General features: G+C 42.0%; 1 protein-coding gene across 1 annotated transcript in view; it reads left to right on the forward strand.

Moving 5' to 3' along the window:
- The window catches only part of LOC116791720 (multiple epidermal growth factor-like domains protein 6), a 193129-nt gene that overhangs the window by 108266 nt on the left and 61389 nt on the right, over window positions 1-23474 (forward strand). Inside the window, exons 6-7 of the mRNA XM_032697995.1 lie at window positions 15306-15428; window positions 21476-21598. Of these exons, the coding sequence (XP_032553886.1) occupies window positions 15306-15428; window positions 21476-21598 (246 nt within the window). The remainder of the gene's footprint in view (window positions 1-15305; window positions 15429-21475; window positions 21599-23474) is intronic.

The following is a 23474-nucleotide window of genomic DNA, read 5'->3' on the forward strand; positions in this document are numbered from 1 at the left end:
TTGTCTGAGAGCAAGGAAGTGTTTATTAAAGTGACCCTGGCGTTATTAAGTCGGTAAGGTTTGAGATATAACTTATTCTTGTCAAATTCTGCTTTTATCAAAGAGAACTGATGTTAATTCCGCATTTGGATTGTTTTCCCTGCCCAACAAATCAATGTGCAGGTTTCTGCCATGTCCTGTGCTAAAACCTGAAGGACATAATACCATGCAGCTCTAGGGAATTGCCAAGGCATTTTTAATTCATTTATTTAATTTTTCTTAGAACAGGGGAGTTCAGTCCACTGGAGGGATTCAGGATGCTTTTGCATCGTTTTATCTCTGAAAGTTGCATTTGACTCAACACATAGTGTCAGCATGCTGTGACACAGAGGTAGTTATTTCCAGGATCACTTCAACAGAAGGAGAACCAGGAAAATACATTTTACAAAAAGAAAAAATATACCAGTTCTTATTACAGCTGCAACAAGTACCAAACTGCCTGAACTCAGCTCTTAGGGCAGTCAAGTGAAGGTACTTCTGCATTAGGTGTAGCCACCCCGACTTCTTTGTCTTTCGTTATTTCAAGACCTTGTCTTGAGAAAAGGAAATAAATCCAGTTGCAGGAATTTAATCACAATTATCTAATTATTTGTAGCTGAATTACTCTGCCCCCCCAATGTCCACCTCAGAGGGCAACAGACAACTCCATGCCATGACCTTAACTGACCCCATGTGAACAATCTTGATAACTAAGGTGTTTCAGTGTATTGGAATTTTACAGCAATTCTAAAAGGAAAAGAAAAAGAATAGGCAAAAGAAAAAGACTTTTGAGAGGAAAGAAGGTAAAACCTGATTTCTCATTTTTCCACTGCTGTGGTTAGTTGCTCTCAGGTATCCTGGGACTCCAGCTTTTGGGACTAAATCAGAAAATTCCAAGTATTTATGTTTCAAAGTATAAAAACACTCTGTGCAGTACTGCCAGGAGGTTAAGAATAAACATTTTCTTCTCCATTAATTTGCACATCCAGAATACTGGTAAGTGTCTGATATTTGAAATTAATTCAACAAGAAGCAATATCTGTTTTTACATTTAAATATTGTTTATTTATGGTTGCGCCTACCTGTCAAATAAGTATTTTTAGTCACAAGCAAGAAGCATAATTACTGCTTTTGATTTCAGATCCCAGTTGACAATAAAAAAAGAAAGGTTCCCCTACTTCTCTTACAAAGGGAACTAAATTAACTAAGACTAAGGATAATTGTGCATTATGAACACCATTATGCACTCAGACTTCTGTGGTTTTCTGGAGACTGTTGGATTTAGGCAGGAGAACTGAGGGGTGTTTGTGCTCGGCTGTGGAAACACTCCTGGCAGAAACTACTGGAGACATTCACAGCTACGTTTGCAAACTATTGGGAATATAAGTTTATTTCTACTCCTGAGTAAAATTCTTTCCGAATTGTCTTTTTTAAGTGTTTGTCTCTGGCTTTTGAGAAGAAATGAAGGCTGGAGGTGGTTCCTCTGACCTCCCTTACAGTGTCCTATGCTGCATTGGAGCTGGCTGGGATCTGGTTGGGATCAATAGCTGTGTGAAGCTGTTCCATTCTCCTAGGCAAATAGTATCATCTATCTGCATTCGTCTGTTCCTGGCAGTTCTACACCAAAGAATGTGCTCAAAATAAGTAGTAAAAATGACAACAGATTCATGGTAAAGGTAACATTGGCTGCAGGTTATTGGAGTTTTTAAATGGATTACCTAAGTCCTGGTTCATGGCAAGCCTGAGCAGGCAGGAACCTGAGCTGGATTCCAGGGGCTCATTTCAGGCTGGCAGTGGCTGTCAGCACAGCAAATGCCTTGGTTTGGTCTGGTCAGCCCCCCTGCTTTTGTGAGGCCTCCCCAGCCTAATCCACTCAGTGACACACTGGGGACACATAAACCTTTCAATCTTATTAGAGTATATCATATACTAAACTCAGCAAATCCCAGTATTTTGTGTCTGAGCTGTTTCTCTTCATTCAGGAGAGGGACACATCACTTAGGCCAGAACAGACTCTTCCAACCTGGTTTAGAACATTTATGTCAGTCTTGGCCAAGAAGAACATCTGATGCTCTGATAATTGATTTATTGTTGAATTTTAATTGCCCTTGCTCAGTTTTTCTCCTGATTCCTGCTCAACTGTTGCTAGTCTCCCCACTCCTCTCACACTGAACAAAGGCGGCTGTGAGCTGAACCACCCAGTTTCTCACATCTGCTATCCCTCGGGGTAGACAAGCTAACAGTTATGACAGCTCCCTCCAAAGTGAGTATTGCCATTGAAGGCTGAGCTCGTTTATCCTGGATACATGTTTTTATCGATTGGAGCTGAGAACAGGCACAGTCAGTTTTCAGTCACTTTTTAAGTAGAAATTTTATGCACACCAGTTGGGTGTCAAGAGCATTATCCTAATCCAAGGCTCCAAAGCAACAACTGAAGGAGCCCTACCTGTATTTACAACCTTGACTCTTGGGGCAGGCTGGGACCACTTATATTTCAATGGTTATTTCAAGATAATTCTGGTAAATCTCTTTTTTTCATGACAGAAAAAAAAAATCTCTTTTTTCCATGGTGCTTGTTTTTTTTTTGGTGCCTGGATTTTTCTCTTTGAATGCTTAATTCAACTGCAGTGTTTTAATAACAGCCTTTTGCATAAACAAACCATGGAACTGGCAGTTTAATGTTCAGGTTATGTCAGGATTACATGGGGTTGGGTGTAGTGCAGCTTGTCACCGTGTCATACATTTCCTGCAGCACATCTTCTGCTGCGTTCCAAGCCTTTTAAAAAGCACAGTATTATTCATACCCCACAGAAAACTGGCACCTCTTCCTGCATTCCACTTATCAGATGAATTATTGATCACTGATCTGACACGGACTGAAAGGGAAAACTTTGTTTCTAGATGTCACAGGTAACAACAAAGGCAGAGTCCCATCTCTAGAGCATCTGCTGGCCCCGTCCATATGGCGCTCGAAGCTCCCCGTGCGTCACAGCTGATTATAGACTCAGCACATGGGCTGCTTCCCAAGGCTTCCAGCTCCCTTCTCGTCCTCTGGGAGCTGAAAAGCCTCACATGGGCTCTACCAGCTGGAAGGAAGCACAAACTGGGAAGCATAACTTGCCATTGTCTTTGGAAAGGAGTGGTTTTGGGAAGTGCAGGGACAGGGACAGTGACAGTGACAGTCACCCCTTCTGTGGTTTCTCTGCGTGTGACTCCAGGTCTTGCAGTTGTGGGTTTGTGCAGAAAGTTGGGCAGTAGCTAAAAAAAAAATGGTCTGAAAAGTTTTCTTTGTCCGAACGACTTCATGAATAAGGCTGTATTGATCAGCTTTTGACAATGAAAACAATTAAGGTTCAGAAATATTGTAGTATTTGCTACACTACTCAAGGATTTAATGCTTTTAATTAATGCAGGAGCTTTGACTAGTTACTATATATAACTATTTGAAAAGACTATTATTGTCCAGACAAAATAAAATATTTAGAAATAATATGACAAAAATGATAGACTGCAGTGCAAATATGTTTTGAGATATTTCTAGGGCTCTGATTAGTTTATATTAGCTAGTTTCTAGCATTTATGACTACCTCTGAAAGGCAGGTTATGGAGAATGTTAACATTCCACTGGGCTGATTGACGATAATTAGTTTATTTTAAAGGAAAGGAAAGAAGCACAGTATTGTTGGAGCTGACTAATGTGAATTAAAAGCCAGGTAATCTTTTCTGCAATTACAGAGATACAATGATTGCCGTTGTCAGAGAAGAAAATCCACTCGTACTTTTAAGAATCATTATGTAGGAAGAGTTTTGCAAGCCTGAAATTGAAGCTCTGGTCATGGTCTCCAAAATTACGGTTAGTAGTAATTTTATGCAGAAGCAAGACTTTTCAATACTTAAATTACAGCTTGTTTGTAGCAAGGTATTTACCAGCAAATATAAGCATCTTATAAACAGCACGAGTCATCTTGGTGTTCATTTTGAGCACATCAAAAATGTAAATTGCAGCCAAATTATTCTTGTGTGGAGAGGCGAGGCTTAGAAACCCTGAATTTGTACTTTAAATGGAAATTACGAGAGGAAAAATGTTCACATTTGCCTTGCAGTGGAGAGTACTGTGTAGGGTAACTACAGCTTTTTCTATAGCTTTGCCTACAGGCTCCACAAACAGGGACTAAGACAGGAAAGAACTCAGCTCCTGAGTGGTGTTTATGTTGCTCTTTAGAAGCGTTTAATCCTGATCTTCACCAGGACAGCTAATAGAACTTGTTTTGGGGGTTTCTTTTTAATTGAAATGCCTGTGGATTTTACGAGGATCTGATATATCTTTAAAAAGCTTTAAAACAATTTGTGATAAAATCTAAAGCAAACAGAAATCTGTCAGCTTCTCTGTTCAAAGCCTTGGCCCAAAGGAAGCGATCCAGACATGGCTGTCAGCGAGATAGCAACTGCTGGGAGAGCTCCACTGCGTTATTAAAAGATCAGTAGTTTGATCAGCATCATATTGGATTACTCAAACTTCAATTACAGGAGTACCTGAGGGCTTTAGCTGGGATATATTAGAAGACCAACTTGAAGTAAACCTGCTGTTGTTGCATACCAGGTCTGTAAAAGACCCACCTGAGAACCTTTTAACAGCTCCTATCCCAAAAGAGACTCAATGTCAGCCAAGGAGCTCAAAAACAAGTAATAATAATGGAGCAATCAAGTGATTAATTTGATGTGATTTTTTAATCTCAGGAAGAGGAAAAAAAGCAGGTAAAATAAATTCTTCTGTGGCAGGTGTCATTGTTCCTACAAAGACAGGCTGAGAGAGTTGGGGTGGTTCAGCTCAGAGAAGAGAAGATTCTGGGGAGATCTTACTCCCTATTCAGGGGATACAAAAGCTGGAGAGAGAATTTGGATAAGGGCATGGAGTGATAAGACAAAGGGGAATGGCTTCCCACTGCCAGAGGGCAGGTTTAGATTAGGTATGGGGAAGAAATACTTCACTGTGAGGGTGGTGAGGCCCTGGTACAGATTGCCCAGACAAGCTGTGGATGCCCTATCCCTGGAAGTGTTCGAGGACAGGTTGGACGGGTCTTGGAGCAACCTGGGAATAGTGGAAGGTGTCCCTGCCCATGGCAGGGGGATTAAAACTGGTCAATATTCAAGCTCCCTTCCAATCCAAACCATTCTGTCATTCTGTGATTAGGATCCAGCTCTGGAAGTTGGCATGGACATGTTTTGGATGTGTTAATGCCACTTCTCTCTTCTTGTGGCTGAATCTCTGCAGAGTCTCATGTGATGTGTGTCATAAGGAAGCAGAGCAGGAAAATCTCTGTAAAATGCTGGCATTTGCTCACTGGCAATTTGTGTTACAGATTGTCCTGGAGCTGGGATGGCTCCAGTGGGGGATCAGCACTTGTGGTGGTATCTGAAGAGGCACCCCATGAACAAATGGCTGTAGAGCAATGCCAGGAGCCAGCTCTCACAGAGATGGAGGAGATTGTGCTGTGTGCTCTAGTTTAGAGGGGCAGAGACGGAGCTTGGTGGCTGAATGGTGTGCGTGCCCTCCCTGCTCTCCTAGTCCTGTACAGCCTTGTCACAAATGACATCCATATTTCCAGCAAGGTGGAAACATCAGATTACAAAGGTGTGTGCATGATTGTAATTTCCTTGTGCATTTTTTACCTACTGTGTGTGGAAAACTCACTTCTCCGCATTCTGTTGTAGTAAAGACGCTCACGGAGCTCAGCAAGTGCTCATTAATATTGCTGCTGGCAAAAACCAGGTGTTCTCATCAGATCAGGCATTCCTCTCTTTTTATTCCATAACTGCTCTTTCAAGCAGCCATGTCCTGCCGAGAAAAGATGCTGATGGCCCAACATATAAACCTCCTTAATGCGGCTCAGATCTGAGTCCACACAAGGAGTCTGGGCTGTATCACGCTGTCCCTTATTAAGTACACGTCCTCACAGAGATCCTTTCCTCCTTTGCCACCCTCCTGCCTCCCAGCATGGCCCAACTGGATTGTGCTGAGGAGATGTATTTAAAAATTGATGGCCCCATAACAAATTTTCCCTCTCCTGGCCCACGTCACAAAATCTTGCAGGAGTGTTGCAGTAGCTGCTGCTGCTGCTGCTGGGGATCTCGAAGCCTTTCTCCTAAGGAGAAATTGCATAAAATTCTGTTGTTGTCTTTCAGCACAGGCAAAACATTCCCTTCTGACTCCCCTGTTTACAGTTGGTACATTCACTTCTTTTCTACAGGAAACAGTGAAATTAATGAAGCTGTTTTATCCAGTATATAAACATTTTATAAGAGCCTAAGTTACGCATTGTTCTGGATTGTTTTTCTTCAGCTTTTGCTCCCGTATTATTTCATGTGGTCATTCACTTATCCTGGCACAAGTTCTCCACCGAGAGTTTGTGTCCATCTGTGTGGGTTTCATATTGATAGGAGCTGGAGTCTTCAAGGGTGTGCAGTTGCCAAAATATCTATTAATGTAACCCCACTGTGGAGGCTGGTAACCCTATCACTCTTCCTTTTTGGCTTTTCTTTGCTGAGATGCTGTGTGCTGCACTGAGGTCCCAAAATGGATCGTTCTTTTTTGCTTTAAAGACTGAGAGTGGAAAAAAATGTACAGATCTGCTTTGTGAAGAGGTGGAAAATATGTATTTCTTCACAGCTGTGTGAAAACATCACGGTATTCTCAGAGGTCTGTCTGTGAAATTATCATATTCCTTCCTTTAATTCTATACCCTGATTTTCTTGCAAATTAGCTGGTCTAAATAATTGCTCAAAACTTATATATATATGTGTGTCTGTGTGTGTATATTTAATGAAGAATGCCTTGAAACTCTAATTAGGGCTGCTTGACTCCAAAGCAGTTTACATATCACAAGCTTACACAGCTATCAAACAGATGCTTCTCCTTTTTTTCATTCAGCTGACATTTTCATTTTCTCTGCATATTTTGAGGACTGAGCAGTGATGTGTTTTGACTCCTGAGGCTACAGATGATATCAAAATGAGGATTAGAAACGAAGCTTTACCTGTCAATTAAGTTGTTAAGCTTGTCCTCCACAGTGTCTACACTTTGAAATGGCCTGTTTATTGAATTTGAAATAGTTTTCATTCTTGACTTTGTTTAAATTGAATGGACAGTTCTAATTATAATCTTCAGGGTTTTCAACTGCAACATATGGTTTGCATATAGAGTTGTGGATGAGGAACTCTTGGATGTTTATTGAGCTAAACCACTGTTAAATATCTCAGGAGAGAGCGGCATGTCAGGCACTGAAAGTGAGAAGAAATGGGCAGTACAAATATTGGCCAATTTTCTCTTTTCAATTCACTCTGTCCAGGAGGTCTCCTGGGGGACATCTGAGAAATGAACTGTGGTGGAGGGATCCAGGAATTGGTGAGGAACAAGTCACCCCTTTCAGTGGTTGCCTTGTGCCCATCTTCACATGAAAACAGTATTAAAAACAAACAAACAAACAAAAAATAAACAAACAAGGAAAAATTCTTAGAGCATCTTTTCCCCTGATATATTCCTCCCCCATCCCAACAGTGGATTTTTTTAGACTTGATGGGTTGAATTGTCCCTTTCAGTGCCTGTAGAAGTCCCCTCCCCAAAAGCAGGTTGTAGGGGAGGTCACAGTGTGCTGGGAACAGCTCTTACCATTTCTCCACAGCTGCTCCATGGATCTGCCAAAAATGCCATGGCTTGGAGATGCCTCTATCCTCTTCCCTCCTTTAAAACAGGCATCAGGAGATGTGTCTCCTTTCAGATCTGGACATAAGTGTTTATTACCTAAGGCAGACACGGTCCCATCGATGAAATGTTCAGCATCTCACAGCACTGTGGTCTCTGTCCTTTGGTGTTCTCTGTATAAAGAGAGATAAACCAGAGGTAAGAGAAAGGAAAACCCAATTTAGGCACAGCTAGAAATCCTTGAAACTACCTGGGAAAACATCTGAAGCCTAGGGCAAGGTACCAATTACAGGGTAAAAGATTCTCCTCTAAGATGTGACCAAATCTCCAAGGGAGATCTGAAGGGAGGTGACAGACTGAAAGACAATGAATCCAGTACAAAAAGCTTTGGTTATTTTATTTGGTTATTTAATGCCATTATTTACATTCCCCGTTTTCAGGGGAAGGTAAATAATCAGGTAAGTTGGAAAGGCTATTTCTGTGTGTGGCTAATTGAACAGTCCTGCCAAAGGGGTGCTGGTTAAAGCTGCTTTGTCCTTAATCCTGAGTGAAGAAATGTAGAAATGTAGAAATGTGACTGCACTAATAAGGGTGCTCCTTCACTGTGGAGGCTAAATGGGTAAGGAATCACTAACCAGGCCTTTTAACCAGCAGCTTACCAGACCTGATGTGTCCCTTTTGGTAGTTTGCTGAAGCCATTCCATTAATTAATTCCATTGCAGCAGCCTTGCCTTGGACACCTGTGACTTAGAGGAATGTGAGTGAGCTGCAGTGATCAGGGTAACCTGGCTGGCTTGGAACCAGAGCAGACAAGGGATGCTCATCTAATCCATCAGAGGGGCCAGGAAAGGGCAGAGCAAATAGCTGAGGAGCAAAAATAAAAGCCTGGGAGCACTAACAGTTCAAAATGACCCAGCTGGCTCTGCAGGAGTACATTTATCTACGCTGAAAGCTGTTTCATGGAGGTGTTTTAACACCAGGTTCTAGCAGACCACTCAAAAGAGCTTGTAGCATATTTGTGGGGTTTTGTGAAGCATAAAAACTCCCTATACTAGGGGGTTTGCAATTTAAAATCTCCCAGCCATCCAAAACTGCTCTTCTCAGTCTTTGCTGCTCACTTTGGTTCAATGAAAAAGAAATATGTTTTCTATTAATATGAACATTTTTTTTCTTTTTGATTTTAGACTTTATTTTTGACCAGACTTTAAACTTGCATTTTACTTCCTCGGGTCAGTGCCAATGTCAAACTTCCTTCATTGTGGAAAAGATGGACAAATATTTTTTGAGTAGCAGGAGTTTCAAACCTTATCCAATCAAAGTTTCAAACCCTGGAAACCACTTTAGTGTTAGTAAAGCAGGAGAGATCCTTTAAAAAACTTCTGCTGCAAGAGCAAATTATGTCCTGCTTAGTAGTGAGTGCATTTGTGAAAAGATTCACAAGGATTCACACTGGTTGTCAAATTACGGACATTTTTAAGATTGAGACTTGAGAGATTGTGATTTAAAGGAAACTGTGAGTTGAATCTATTATAAATTTACTTACTTATAGCAATAACAAGGTCTTATTTTCAGTTTTACTTTTATAGAATAATTTCTGACTTTTGTGATCAACTTAAGAATGGCTGGGAACCAAGCCTGTTTCCCTTCCTTCCCTTAAGTGCATAAATTATTTAATTTAGAGACACACTAAATTAATGTATAAAATACACCATGTAAATTAGTGGGGAAAGACCATATGATATTTTCGCTTCATAACTTGTGTGAGGTTTAAACATCCTTTGGAATATATAGAAGAGAGTAGTCACAGTGTAGTTACAAATAACAGAAGGGAAAGCACTGTCATGCATCTTTGTTGATTTTAAATAGCATGTTAAATAGCAAACAATCAGAGTTTTCATGTCAGATGTACTAAAAGATCTTCAGCTGAAGAGACGGGGAGCTGGTCAGGGCAAGGCAGGGATAAGACAGATTGTTGGAACTTACTTCCAAATGAATGTTCAAGTTGAACAGTTTATGCACTTGTGATAATTTTAAATAGAGGCATTTAAGATTTCTCGTTGTTGTTCTTTACTTAAGATCCAATCTTCTCTCTTTATCACCATCATAACAGGCTGATCCCCACAATGTCATGTGGGGACCAACAGCCTGCAGAACTCTCTGGGTAAAGAGGAGCCAAAACCTGATTTTACTGAATTTTGAGATAATCCTGCAAAGATTAGACCATGCTTCCTCTTTTTGGTCATGATTTTTTTTTTTTTTAATAAATAATTACTATAATTATTTTTAATTATAATCTGACTTTAAACCCACCAGAATAAACTGTCCTCTAAGTAAAATACAAGCAGGGGTTTGTGTTTCTCTGCTTTTGCTGGCCACATCCTTTCTGCAGTGAGCTGGGGGATTGTGGTGGCTGGGAAATGGAAATGTGTGTGTCATTCATTCCAATATTATGTAGTATTTCTCAGGATTTCTGCTAAAAAGTTATGCTTCTGTGAATGTCGTTTGGACCAGATCTGCAGATGGTACTGTAGTGGTTTGGGTCTCTAGGTGCAGGTGACTGTGCCAGCAAGAGCACAGAAATGGTTCTTACATCAACTTCCAGCTGGACAGAAATATTTTCATCCATAGGAAGTCTCTGGTGTCTGTGAGGTGGGTGATGCTCAGAACTCCTTGGTTCCTGCCTCTCCGTGGTGTTCTTTGCTTGCTAAAGTAGAATTTTTGCCAAAAAATGAATAAATAAATAGATCCACACTTCCAGGATGGCGACTCCACCACTGCCCCAGGCAGCCTGTTCCAGTTCTTTACAACCCTTTTTTCTCCCTTATATCTAATCTAATATTTTTCCTTATATCTCATCTAAATTATAAAGTCAGTACAATCCAGTTCTGGTTTCTTTCTCCATCGGTGCCTGGGCACTGGGAAGAGGAAATTTTGTCTCTGTTTATCTGTCAGAAAGTACTGGCTTTGAACAGCTCTCAATCTGTGCATGTTTTTATATCCAAGAGAGAAATCCTGTTCATTTGTCACCCTGAAGCAACGCCACTGGCTCGGTGAAGCTCCCTGAGAGTTAAACTTTGCTGTCACCCTGTGCCCGCTTGGACTTCACGTGGTGCTCTTGGCAGTGTCCTCAGTGTGAATGCCATCCCTGGGATACCCTTGGCACACCGTCTGTTTTTCCATTCAGGATTCTCAAATGTGATCCTTCAGGTGTTTACGTGCACTTTTAAGGACGTACCTGGTTTGTAGTGTAAGCACCAGAGCCTTTGGCAGCATCAGCTCTGCTCCGTTCAGGGCTGTGGGAGCTGTGGTTGCAGCTCTTGACCTGCAAGTGCTGCCGGGCTGTTCCAAGTGGAGAACTTAAAAACTGGGAGCTGAAAAGTAGTCCACCCACTCACAACTCTGTCTTGATCAGCATGGTCAGAAAAGAGGGGAAATATCATAAAAACTGAGAGGATAATGCAAAAATGCAGTCCTGCTGCCATCAGAACAGCCTTTTTTCCTTCTTTTGGGATTTAGTTCTGAATGTTGTTTACATTTCTTATAAAAGCAAAGCTATTAGTTAGGGAATTGATCTGGCAGGATCTTGATTTTTTTTTTCCTTTGTAAAAAACATGATTTCAGGTTTAGTATTTACCAGTGTTTAACACCACCGTTGGTGTGTTTTTTAGGAACTGATTGATCATAGCTGTTCCTAACATTTCAGTAATGATATGAAAAAAGCCACTGATGTGATGATCCTGAATTCCAAACAAGCAGTCACACAGCTCTGCATTGGGCAGAGAAAACAGACTATTGCCAGTGTGGCTCCTCAAATCAATAAGGGAGAAACCTCCCTGAAGATTAGCAGGTCCCTTAGTCAGGGGTGTGGAGAACTTCACAACCTGTAACTCCTTCAGCAGGACCAGCCCTTGGAAAGGGCACAGTGCTGACAGCAGGTTGGGCATTGGTACGTTGCATCCTCTTTTCCCATGCTCAGAACTTGGGATGTACCCTGTGATGGGATGGAGGAAAGGTCAGTCCAAATGCACAGAGCTCAGAAGCGTGAAGAGACCTGAGAGATGCATGTCATGATGGCTAAAATACTTTACATCTTGGAAACACACAGACTATTGGGTTTTATTGAGTACCAGATTATTCCTCCCAGGTTGTTCCCGGTGAAAAGTGGGTAAATAGGAACACAGGGAGATACCTTCAGTGGGGAATCCCACTATAAGGCACCTCTGAAATCTTCTGAGAAGGAGAAGGAGAATATCCACAGTGCCACCTTTGCTTTGGTCACCCCAGCCCTTGGCAAGGCAGCCTGGGGACAGCACACAGTTCTCATTTCCCCTCTTGTCTCTGTGGATTGCTTTCCCTCTGTTTTGTGAGAATTCAGTTGCTTTCATCATAGTATGACTTGTGATAAGCAAGCCATGAGTGGCTTGAAATTCAGGTTATTCAGATAAGTATCCTAAGTTGTAACTATAGAAAGTTGAGCACGTAGGTGTTTCAGCTTGGTCTGTGGTGAAAACTAATCCAAATAGATACAATCTTTCATAATCCCATACTATTCTAGAATTATAATATAATGACTTTATATTTATGGAATACTTAAAAATAGTTTTATACATTCATTATTCTAGAATACTTTCATCTTTCTATCTTTCTATAGGTATTCCTGTGTAGAAAAATAAATGGCTATTTGTGTGCCTACAGCAGCATAGGCTGTTATTTTGTTGCTGTGTCCTTTACTACCTTAGCAGTTCTAACGTAAAAGTCCAAATAGTTTGGAATTTTAAAACTTTCAAGTGCAGTTCAAGCACTTAGATCAGTGTCTGCTTTCCAGACTGCTCACCAGACAAAATAATTAAGGAATTTTTCTGCTGTAACTGTGGGCGAAGCTGTTTCCTGGCCTGGAGATGGAGGAGACACAGAAAGGCGACTGCGCCTCGCATCATTCTTGATTTTATCTGTGAGATGTGAAGGAATCTTTCAACGTGTAATCCTTAAAATATTGATCTTGCAGAGGAAGGCTGAGGCTGGAAGGGATCGTCTGTCATCAGGTTTGCTGCTCATGTGGTGTCGTGGAGTTGCATTGAGGGTTTGAGGGTCTCCCCTCTGGTTTCCCCCCACTTGCTGCAGGGAGTCTCAGGGTGGGGGTAGGTCCAGCTCAACTATACAAGCATTGTGGGATCTTTTATTTTTCATTGAATTATATTGCCTTTTAGCAATATCATTGCTTTATGGCCCTCTGGGATGTGCCAGCATGAGGGAAATACCATCGAAGGAAGAGCTGCTGGGCTCAGAGCTCCCTTTAAACCAAGTCCCTTCTTTTAAATCTTCAGATCAAGACTAATGAATAGCACTAACTCCAAGCTCGTTTTTATTATCTGGACTATTTTTTCTCCTTTGCAAGTGCCAATATTCTAACTTAAAACTGCATTTGGTGTATGAGAAAAAATCTGGAGCTGATTGTAGACCATAAAATGAATATATTGAAGCTCCCGGTGTTTGAGTTTATTGAGGTATAAATACTAGAATGTGGCATACTATATAGTTCAGCTGATTCCTTGTTCTATTTTTCTGAGTCTTTTTTCTAATTTTGTTTCTCAGATACTCAATACAAATAGTTTCCTGGGTTTGATTTTGCCCTGGCATTTTTCAGGCTGGTTCTTAACAATATGGAATTCAACAAGTTGAATAACATTTTCTGTTTACTGTTTACATTTTAAAAAGCAAAGTTTCTGTTTAAAAAAAAGGAGAAATTCCAGATGTCTCCAGGCAGTAGGAAATGTATATAGTATACAGTCTAATAAAATGGCAAATATAGCAGAAGTATAAAAAAGTGGTTCATGTTAGCAAATGGTCTGAATTTAAACACCAGTCAACACCAGGACTTCATTTTAGGTGAGGGAAATTCACATGTGAAATATTAAAATATAACTTTATAAATACATTTCCTCAGGACTGGGATGTTGTGCATTTCCAAATCATCTTTAAAACTTCCCTTTTCATTTAATTTTGATTAGATTTTCTAAAATGTAATAAACATAAAAGCATTAAAAATATGTTAACCATGAAAGCTAAATGCAAAGCAGATATATCCACAGCAAAGATATGAAAGCCAGACCCCCTGTTCCTCAAGTGCAATATGGGAGGGAAACCCCTTCATTGCCGGCTCGTTTCCCCACAGGAGCACTTGTGGATTTGCCCCTCATTAAATGATTTCAGAACATGATGTAAAGGGCAATTAAATCAACAAGAGGCTTTAGTGTTGAAAGGGGGGTTCTTTTTAGATGTCTGTTGCAGGAGAGAGGTTTGGCTTTGGGAGGAGAATGTCTTTGGTGTTTGGGATAATTTGGTACCAGCGTTGCCTCTGGGTGAGTTGGTGGGAGGTGGAGTTGCCATCCCTGTGGACTGTTACGGAAAGGGCAGACAAATTCTAGGCCAAAACCTACCAGGTGAATTTTTTTCGGGGATTGGACTAATTGACCCTTATTTTCAGTGACCTCTGTGTTGATTTGCAAGGTAAGGGTGTCAACATGCCAATCAACTGCTATTTACAGTATCTCAGCTTTGCTGAAAAGATGCAGAAACTGCTTATGTGGTACTTTTGGAAATTCAGGTTTATGGGTCTGTTTCAGACCTTCACCTGTTTACTTAAACTCTTCTTGATCTTTGTCCATCATTGTCCATCAATTTCAGAGAAAACATTACAGCAGTGTTCTCAAGTTGGTTTAATGCTCATTTCCCTCTGCATTTGAATGTAATCCCCTAAAATATGAAATATGGAATGATACCTGCTTAGCTTCAGAAAAGGTATCAACAGGAACTCACATCATTTTTTCGGGAGGTCATCAGAGAAGATGCTGTGAAAAGTTCAGGTGAACACAACTAAGATCAAGGGACAACGTTCTTCCCCATCCTGACAGTGTTCAAGGTCAGGCTTGATGGAGCTTGGAGCAAACTGGTCTAGTGGAAGATACTCCTGCCCATGGAGGGTGTTGGAATGAGATAAGGTCTCTTCCAACCCAAACCTTTCTATGATTCTATGACAGGAGTCACAGAAAATGTGGCACTAAATTTTAAAATTTGCTTGTTAAGCTCTCTGTGCATTCCATGGTTGAAAATATAATGGTGATGGAGAGCATGGCTCTTTTCCATTTATGTCAGTTGTATGTGGTTGTACCCTCAGGAGCTAATAGGATTAAAGACCTGATGCAGAACAAAATCTTCACGCAGCAAATTTTTACTGAAACCGTATGTTTGACCAGTGGTACCTACAAGCTCAGATGTTATCTAACCCTAACTTGTTCCCTGTATTTTTCTCTTGGCCCCAAGGAAAGAGCCGTGTCACAAATCACTCTACTTAACAAGGGCTTCGGAAGTAGAGACTACGGAGGCAGTGCCCACGGGAACTTGGAAAAATATACCATAAAATTCAGATTTTCTTTACCCTGTTTATGGTGCTAAAGCGAAGTAAACAACAACCCGGGCTGAGTGCAGGGGCTGCGTTACGTATGAGCCGCGCGCTGTCCAGGAGAACCAGGGTGTGCCCGTGCTGGGGCTCCCTTGTAAGCCTTCCTCACCTTCTCCCTTCCTTCTCCAGATGTGGATGAGTGTGCTGTGGTGAACGGTGGCTGCCAGCAAGGCTGTGTCAACACTCCTGGCTCCTTCCACTGCCAGTGCCGGGCGGGATTCCGGCTCCACGCCGACGGACGCACTTGCATCGGTAAGGAGGCTTTAACAAGCACTTCACCTACTTCCAAGGTGTTGTTTTTCTCTGCTAAACCTGTCTTTGTCTAAGTGCAAACTAAGAATTCCCTGGTCTTAGTTTTCACTAATTCACAAAGGGTGTCATTATCCATCCCACTTCAAGCAGCCTGTGAGAGTTCAGGTATTGCCAAATTTACTGCTTTTTTGTCTGATTTTTTTGTGAACAAAAAGCAGTGATGGTGTCCCATGTTTGTGAAAATTCCTTCTGTTTTGCATTGAACAAATACAGTGTTTTCATGTCAAATGACGGCGGTTTTTGAATTCTGAGTGTTTTTTTCTTTGTGGCACATCTCCCTGTCCTGGGACTCGATGGTTTTAAAGGTCTTTTCCAACCTAAATGATTCTGTGATTTACAGTGGGGAGTTACCCTGTGTGTGCTCATGTCAGTGACAGCACCACAGGGCTCAGCAGTTCAGCCCGTGACACGCTGCCCATTTAAGTGGAGAGGATTAGCAGCCATTAGAAATAAACCCTCTGTTTCTTAGGTTGGACTCTGAGCCCTGAAACAAGACATAACAGAGTAAATTCTGCATGTTGCTGAAAATAATAATATAAAATATACAGTCCTTGTATTGCATTTAAATCAGTACAGAAGTCAAGTTGTTGAATTCTGAAAAAAAAAGACTAAAATGTTCTTTTGTCTGGGAAGAGGAAAAGGGCATCATTTGTTTAAATTTTTAACCCGGATTTGAGGTAATGTGAGAAGAACAGTCAAGTGTGGTCAGACCACATCTGCAGAATAAGTTCACTCACACTTTGGTCATTGTCTCAGTTCTTGCTCAAAGTCCCTTGGTCGTGCTTAATATCAGCCAAGGGTGTCATCACTCATTCCTGGTATTATCACAGCAGTACATTCACTGGTGCAACTAGAACACAAGAGGTACCCGTGCTCAAGCTGTGGGAATAATGGTTTGGGGTTTTTTTAGTTAAAAATATACTCTTTTGTTGGGTTTATCACATAGAGAAACTTTTCAGTGTTTGGGTAATTAACTGCAATTAAAAATATGGTAAAGTCTCAATCTTTTCTTGATTATCTTATTTAGTGAAAGAATGGGTAGGAAACACTACTGTTAGAGAAAAAAATAATGTAAAAGCAGAGTGGTTCATATTTAACTAGAAACAATAGTGTTTTTCTGTGAATTAAAAGAGAATTTTTTTCTCTCTGTGATCAGATCTGACCAGGGAAGACCCAGAAGTGAAAAATGTGAGGTTTGAGTTACATGACTTTCTCTGAATACTCTCATTTTCAGCTGTGGTGGAGAGGGAATTTAACACAAAAAAAAGGACTAAAGTGACTTTGGGGGAAAAGAGGATGATAAACTGAATGATAAATGCAAAAAGTAGATATTATGGCAGTTGAATGACTTTGCCTTTGCAATATATAGAACTTTCTGTGGACATAGAATAGCAAAGTTTTCTCAAGGTCCAAATAATCAAGAAGCTCAGTTTGGAGTTGTCGGAGCTGGGAACAGTATCAGAGAAAAAGTTTTCAGTTCACAAATGTAAGTATTCTCAAGAAGTTATTAAAAATACTTCATGCAGTGATCAGTTTTGTTTTCAATATCTCAGAAATTATCAAGGAGACACAAGAAATAAATCCTAAGATGAGAGTCAGCAGTGAGTTTCAGAAAGAGCTGCTATCATGATAATGGATTTTCACAATACTGACAGAGGATATTGAGTTCTGTTTCAGCTGCTTAGGCAAGATACCAAAATAAATGGACATAATAAGCTCTTATGCATTGGAGCACAAGACACATACTAATTGATGAGAAACATTTCCTATAAACCAGTAATCCAGGAGTGCCTAGAACTGGGATTTGGGCAGAGGTGCTTGTTGGGGATAGAGGGTTTGTTTCTTCTGCTGCCCCAGGTTATACATTCAGCTTTCACCACTCATCTGATCGAGAAGTAAACCCAGTAATGCACCTCTCTTTTGACCTCGTGCAGCTAAACAGAATATGTAGCATTTCAAATAGGGTTTGGATTAGCAACAGTATTTCTTCCATGGATGCTTTAGAGGGTGTAACGATCTCTCCCACATGCTGAGAATAAAAAGGGACTACATTCCAGCACTGTGCTGTTTATGGAAGGTGATTATCTCAGCTGCAGAAATAAGAAACAATCATCCCTTTAGACAGGCTTTTCAGATGAGCCCAGCCCAGATTGCTGTTGCGTTCATTCTTTCCACGTCTTCTTTTTCTTTTTTGGCAACCCTGTGTTTCTGAGAGCAAAAGTGCCAAAATCATTTGAGGGGAAGCAGATTTTGCAGCCTGGATGGCTTGGATGTCTCCCATACATAAGGAAGTGGATCTATCATCTTATAAGATATTCAGTCTACATGTGAAGACTCAAAAACTTGGGATGAGCTACTTTCTCATGTGATTCATGGAATATTAATGAACTTCTGTCATGAGCTCTTTCCAGTGAGTCTGGTCCTCCTGCCATGTCATCATAGTGTGTTTGGGATCCTGACCAGTTGCTGGTGCTTCATCCCTCCATTGCCAGTATGATCCTCAAAGTACATGGATTGAGGAAATCTGTTTGTTGTTCCTCCTGCTCTCATTAGAAACTTCTGCTTGTACCCGAAGGCAAAGAACCTCCAAAATGCATTCCCTTGTTCAGCAAAAACCAGTTTGTGAATGTAAAATACTTCATTCTTGGATCCTTTGATAATATCTGATATTTTGTGCCATGCCAGAATCCCATCTTTTTCAATGATCCTTTTCTTTCTTTAGCTTTTTAGGTCCCAAAAAATTTTGCTCAATATCTAATTCATTTTTGGATATATGTGCCAGACCAAATATTCACTACAAATTAGGTAATTAGAATAAACAGAGGTAACACTGTCCAATTTTCTGTTTGTTTTGTTTGTAATGCCTTGATTATGTTGTTGCAATGAATTTGGCTTCACTGGAGTTTAACTAACTGCTATCTGGAAAAGCTGAAGCTCAGAAAGAACATGTTTATTGTAGTATCAGGCTGTGGTTTTGGATTGTTGTAGAGTCATTGTCTTCACTGGAATTCATTCCTGTTTGAACTCCTAGAAGTGAAAGCAAAGCACGGCTGTTAGACCCTGATTCATGTCTGGTGCCAGCTGTTATCTTTGAAGTTTGCTTTATGTTGAGATGCAGGTTTTTATGGAGATTTTAGCACACTAAGGCTCTTAATAGAGGAAGTAACAAAGAAAATATCTCTACAACTCTATAATCTATGTTTTCCCACATAAATAAAAGCACTGTATTTCTGAAGTTACAGTTCTTGCATTGCTAAGCTTGGATTTAAGGTGATGAAAAACATAGTCTTGAAGAGATTTCGTGTTCTGACCCCTTGGTTGCTATATATGCATCTAACTATGGCTTCAGACTCAGCTCTTTGTCAAAATATGACCATTATAAAAAACTAATGGGTTGAGAAATGTGTATTTCTCAACTGCCAGGAGATCAGGCCTATGAGAAAGCTGGAGAGGGACTTTTTACAAGGACATGTAGTGACAGGACAAGGAGAAAGGGCTTCAAACTGACAGAGGGTAGGGTTACATTAGATATTAGGAAGAAATTCTTGCCTGTGAGGGTGATGAGGCCCTGGCACAGGCTGCCCAGAGGAGCTGTGGATGCCCCATCCCTGGAAATGTTCAGGACAAGTTTGGACAAGGGCTTGGAGCAACCTGAGATAGTGGAAGGTGTTCCTGCCCTGGGCGGAGAGTTGGAACAATATGATTGTTAAGGTCCCTTCCAACCCAAACCTTTCCATGATTGTATGATCCTTGTCTTTCCTGCATGATGCCTCCCACCTCTGCCCCACTTCCAGCAACGCTGCCTCCCTCTCTTGGCATTCCCAGACACAGCAAAGAGCCATGGCCATGCCTGTGCCACCATTCCTGTTGGCACTTCACAGAGGGGCTGGTTTTTCACCAAACTTCAGGAGTAATTCCTTAAAAGCAGAGGGCATTCTGTATTTCTTCCCAGACCCTGTGGAGGTGCTCAGACCTCCAGCCACAAGCCCCTTTAAGACAGGTGGAATTAGACTCATGTCATGCCAAGTCTCTCCCTCTTTCTGATCAGGCAGCGCTTGGCAGCACGAGCACAATCCATCCTGTTCTGTCCCCGGAGGCTCTTTTGCTTCAGTCTGGCACCTCCTCTCATGTATCCAGCGTGATGCCTCGGCAGCAGCCGTGATAAACCTGCCCTGGCTGCTCCAGAGGAACCTCTGGCTCCCCTGCCCCTGGCAGAGCCCACTCCAGACTGGGATGAATGGCCTCGCCAGTACAGGCTCTTGGCATAGCACTCCACACCTGTGCCCTTCTGCCTTCAAAGCCTCCAAAATTCTCATCACGACAGGTTGCTGCTCATCTCCTCTTGCATCCAGATTGGCTTGTGCCCAGGAAAGGAGGGAGGAAAACGGCACTTTTAAAAACCGAGATGTATATTCTGTCACTTGGTTTTAAGATGCTTTTCATCTTCTGAAATATTTTCATCTTATTTGAATATTCTTGCCGAAAAACAGGCCTTTGGATACAAATGTGCAGGAAGCTGGAAGCTCAGAGTGTATGGGGTCTGCTGCCTCCCGTGTAGACACAGAGCTGCTTTCAAGTTCCATCGCTAACAGGGCAGAAGGTTCATGGGCTAAGATGGACATCAGAAGCCAGGTCAGGTCCTTGTGCAGTGAGGTGCCTCCTGCCTCCTGCTGGGTATGCATTCAGGAGAATGTAAAAATTTGCTTTTCTTTTTGCCTTTTACCACATACTTGACTGCACACACTCAGTATTTGCTAATTGGTGGCACAGGGTGAAACAAATCCTGCAGCAGGCTTTGTGTCTAACGTTTTCTAATGTCTGTTACAGATAAATGAGTCCAGATAAATGAATTACAGATTAATGTGAATATTCCTAAAATAAATATCAAAGCTCTTTGATGAATTTCATGGGGTTCAAAGTTTGGTGCCTTCCGTGAACGACCAAATAGTCTTTTCGTTTCCTCATGGAGAACATGGAATTGTAGAGAACATAAAATCACAGAATGGTTTGGGTTGGAAGGGACCTTAAAGATCACCTCATTCTACCCCCCTGCCATGGGCAGGGACACCTTCCACTCTCCCAGGTTTCTCCAAACCCCATCCAACCTGGCCTTGGACACTTTCAGGGATGGGGCATCCACAGCTTCTCTGGGTGACCTGTGTCAGCACCTCACCACCCTCAGGGTCAAGAATTTCTTCCTAATATCTAGTTTAAATCTCTACATTCTGCATCCCTACTGTTAAAATGTATGTAAATGCAGCCATGCACACAGTCACACTTCCATCCATACAGCACAATAGCAGCTTCAAACCATCACTCTTATTTTTACATGCAGCGTGTGAATAGGTGTGGGTGTGTGTGAACATATTTTGGCAGGAGGAGAAATGTTTCTCCAGAGGCCAGGGATATGCGCTGAACAAAAAAGAATATTAATTTGCTTGGGTGAAAGAAGCAGCATCTTTTGAGATGTACTGAAGACCCTCTGTTCCTGTGGTTTGCTTTGTAAATCTGTCCTGTGGAGCTTTTTGCTCCTGTCATTTGCATTTTCCTATGCACAGGGCTGAGGAAATCAGCCTGAAAGACAATTTTTATTAGTATTATTATTTTTAATCAATGAAAGCAAGGAGAGAAAAAAGCAATCATTGGGCAAGTGCCAGCAGGGCTGCTCTTTTTCTCCCCTCCTTACCTCAGTGGATTCTCAGCACTTTGGTGCTGTCAGATCAAAGGGTGCTGTGCTTCAGTCAGCATTACAGCCCTTAGATCTCACCTGCCTCTCACTGGAATTAGGCTTTCACTAGTGTGGGACACTGTGTCAGACAAGCCCCGTGAACACAAGGGAGGGTAATTACTCAGGGGATGGGACAGGTGCATTTATGAAAGCAGTTTGGAGAGGTTTGTCTATTTTTACTGTCATTTATATATTTAAAATAGGAAATAAGTTTCTCAGGTTGTTGATGTGCATTCCTCCCTTCCTTCCTTGGCTCCAGCCCTCCATTCCTGCAGTGTTAACAACGGGGGCTGTGAGCAGGAGTGTGTTCAGCTCGATGACCACTACAAGTGCCAGTGCCAGCCAGGCTACCAGCTGAGGAGGGATGCCAAGTCCTGTGAAGGTAAGTCCTACTCTACCTGCCCAGAGACACACAGTAAAGGCAATTTAAAAGACTCCAGGCTGGTGTTTTGGGTCACTGTATTCATTCCTATTTCCCCCTGCTCTCCAAAAGCAGCTTTAGGAATCACTTATTAACAGGGTTTTAAAATGACATGTGTTTGAGGTGTGAAGTTCACATTGAATCACAACTTCAAACAAGATTTTGGCCTCGCAGACCCCTGGCTGCTCCTTGCACACTGACGATGATGAGACAGGTTAGAAACTTAATCGTGTTTTAACTCTAACATTTTATTACTCATCAAGTTGTATATAGAGTTGGCCTGTATAACATGTTTTATTCTACATGAAGTGTTTTCTTTATCTGCTTTTGGCTTATCACAGTCTGATTCATTCATCCTCCCCTTCACGTTTCTAAGCACTCTCACAAGCAGAACAGCAGTGCTACCTTTGATTGTTGCTTTTCTTTTCTCATATATCTCAAAATATTCATCAGTTTTTAAGGCAGCCCCCCCCCATTCCCCAACACAAGCTCACACACTCATACCCTTGAATATGCCAGAGAAAGATAGGGCCAAATTTATGGATTTATTGCACTAAAATCCCTGTCACAAAACCGTTTCCATATGGCTCCTCTTCTGCTCGGAGATTTTATATGCTGTGTATGAAGTGTAAGTAAATCCTGCTGTTCAGCTCGATTCCAGCTCCCACCGCGTGCAGCAAGCACTCACCCTTTGCTTTTGAGCCCCCAGATCCTGCCCTCTGCAGAGGCTGTGCCTCACTGAGCACCCACAGCAGGCTGACCTCTCTGTCTCTCACGGAGTGGACAGGTTTTGTCCCTGAGATTATCAGGAAAAGTTGGAAAAGGGGAGCTTTAGTGCAGAGAGAGCACCAGAGACCTTGCTCCGCTGTCCACCATCCTGCTTCCAAACCTCTCGTGTCTCTTCCACTGCCTCTGGCACTCCAGGTGTCCTTTGCCAAGCCATGTGCAGACACCTGCGTAGAGCTTTTTGGTGGTTTTTATGGTGTTGTGGTAGGACAGTGGTTGCATCAGTGGGGTTTAATTGTGGCAATGCCTGGGGGGGTGAAAATTGTCCCTGGGTGGCCATGGAGCAGCTCAAACCTCCATGTGCCACCTCATGCTCTATCCCAGCTACCAGCAGCTGGTTCAGCTCAGCGGCCAAACCAGCAGGCTGGGACCCCTGATGGGGGAAGTTTTGCCACTGCTGTTCCCTCCCTCACATTGTGGGGCTGATTAGGGTCAGCCCCTCACCAAAGGCAGCGATTTGTCACCAGCCAGTAACTACTGAACAGTGGAGAAGGGGCAGGGTCAGCTCTGCAGGTGAGACCTTGCCTGGATCTGGTCTGGGTGCCTGCTTACCTGTGTTCAGGGTGTGGAAATAAAAATAAATCAGAGCAGCCTCCCCAGGAGGGCAGCTGAGCTCAGAGGAAGGAGAATCTGTAAGCAGAGCTCAGCTTGCAAAATTAATACCAAGTAGGATGTTCTTCCCCCATAAATACCTTAGTGAATGAATGCCTGGGAGAGAAAAGTGCTAGTTGAACCAACGGAGAAGATTTTTACAGGAACAAATGAGGCTGAAGTGGCCATGAACGCATTTGGGTTGGCAATCAGAGGTGTTTTAAGTAGAAAAGGTGGGAGGAGGTGAGCCTGGCTGCATGTAATTTCCAGCCACAAAGCATGGCTGCTGTAAGCATGGTTTGGATCAAGAAAGCTCAGCATCATGAGGGTATTTACCACAGCAGGGGTAGCTGCTCTGCAGGTGTGAATTCATGCCTGCAGACGCCTTGGGAGCTAATGCTGCACCCCATAGCCCTGAAAAGCCATAGAGAAACACTCAAGCCTAGCAATTTTAATCTTA

Source organism: Chiroxiphia lanceolata, chromosome 10, assembly GCF_009829145.1.
Source record: "Chiroxiphia lanceolata isolate bChiLan1 chromosome 10, bChiLan1.pri, whole genome shotgun sequence".
Lineage (NCBI taxonomy): Eukaryota > Metazoa > Chordata > Aves > Passeriformes > Pipridae > Chiroxiphia > Chiroxiphia lanceolata.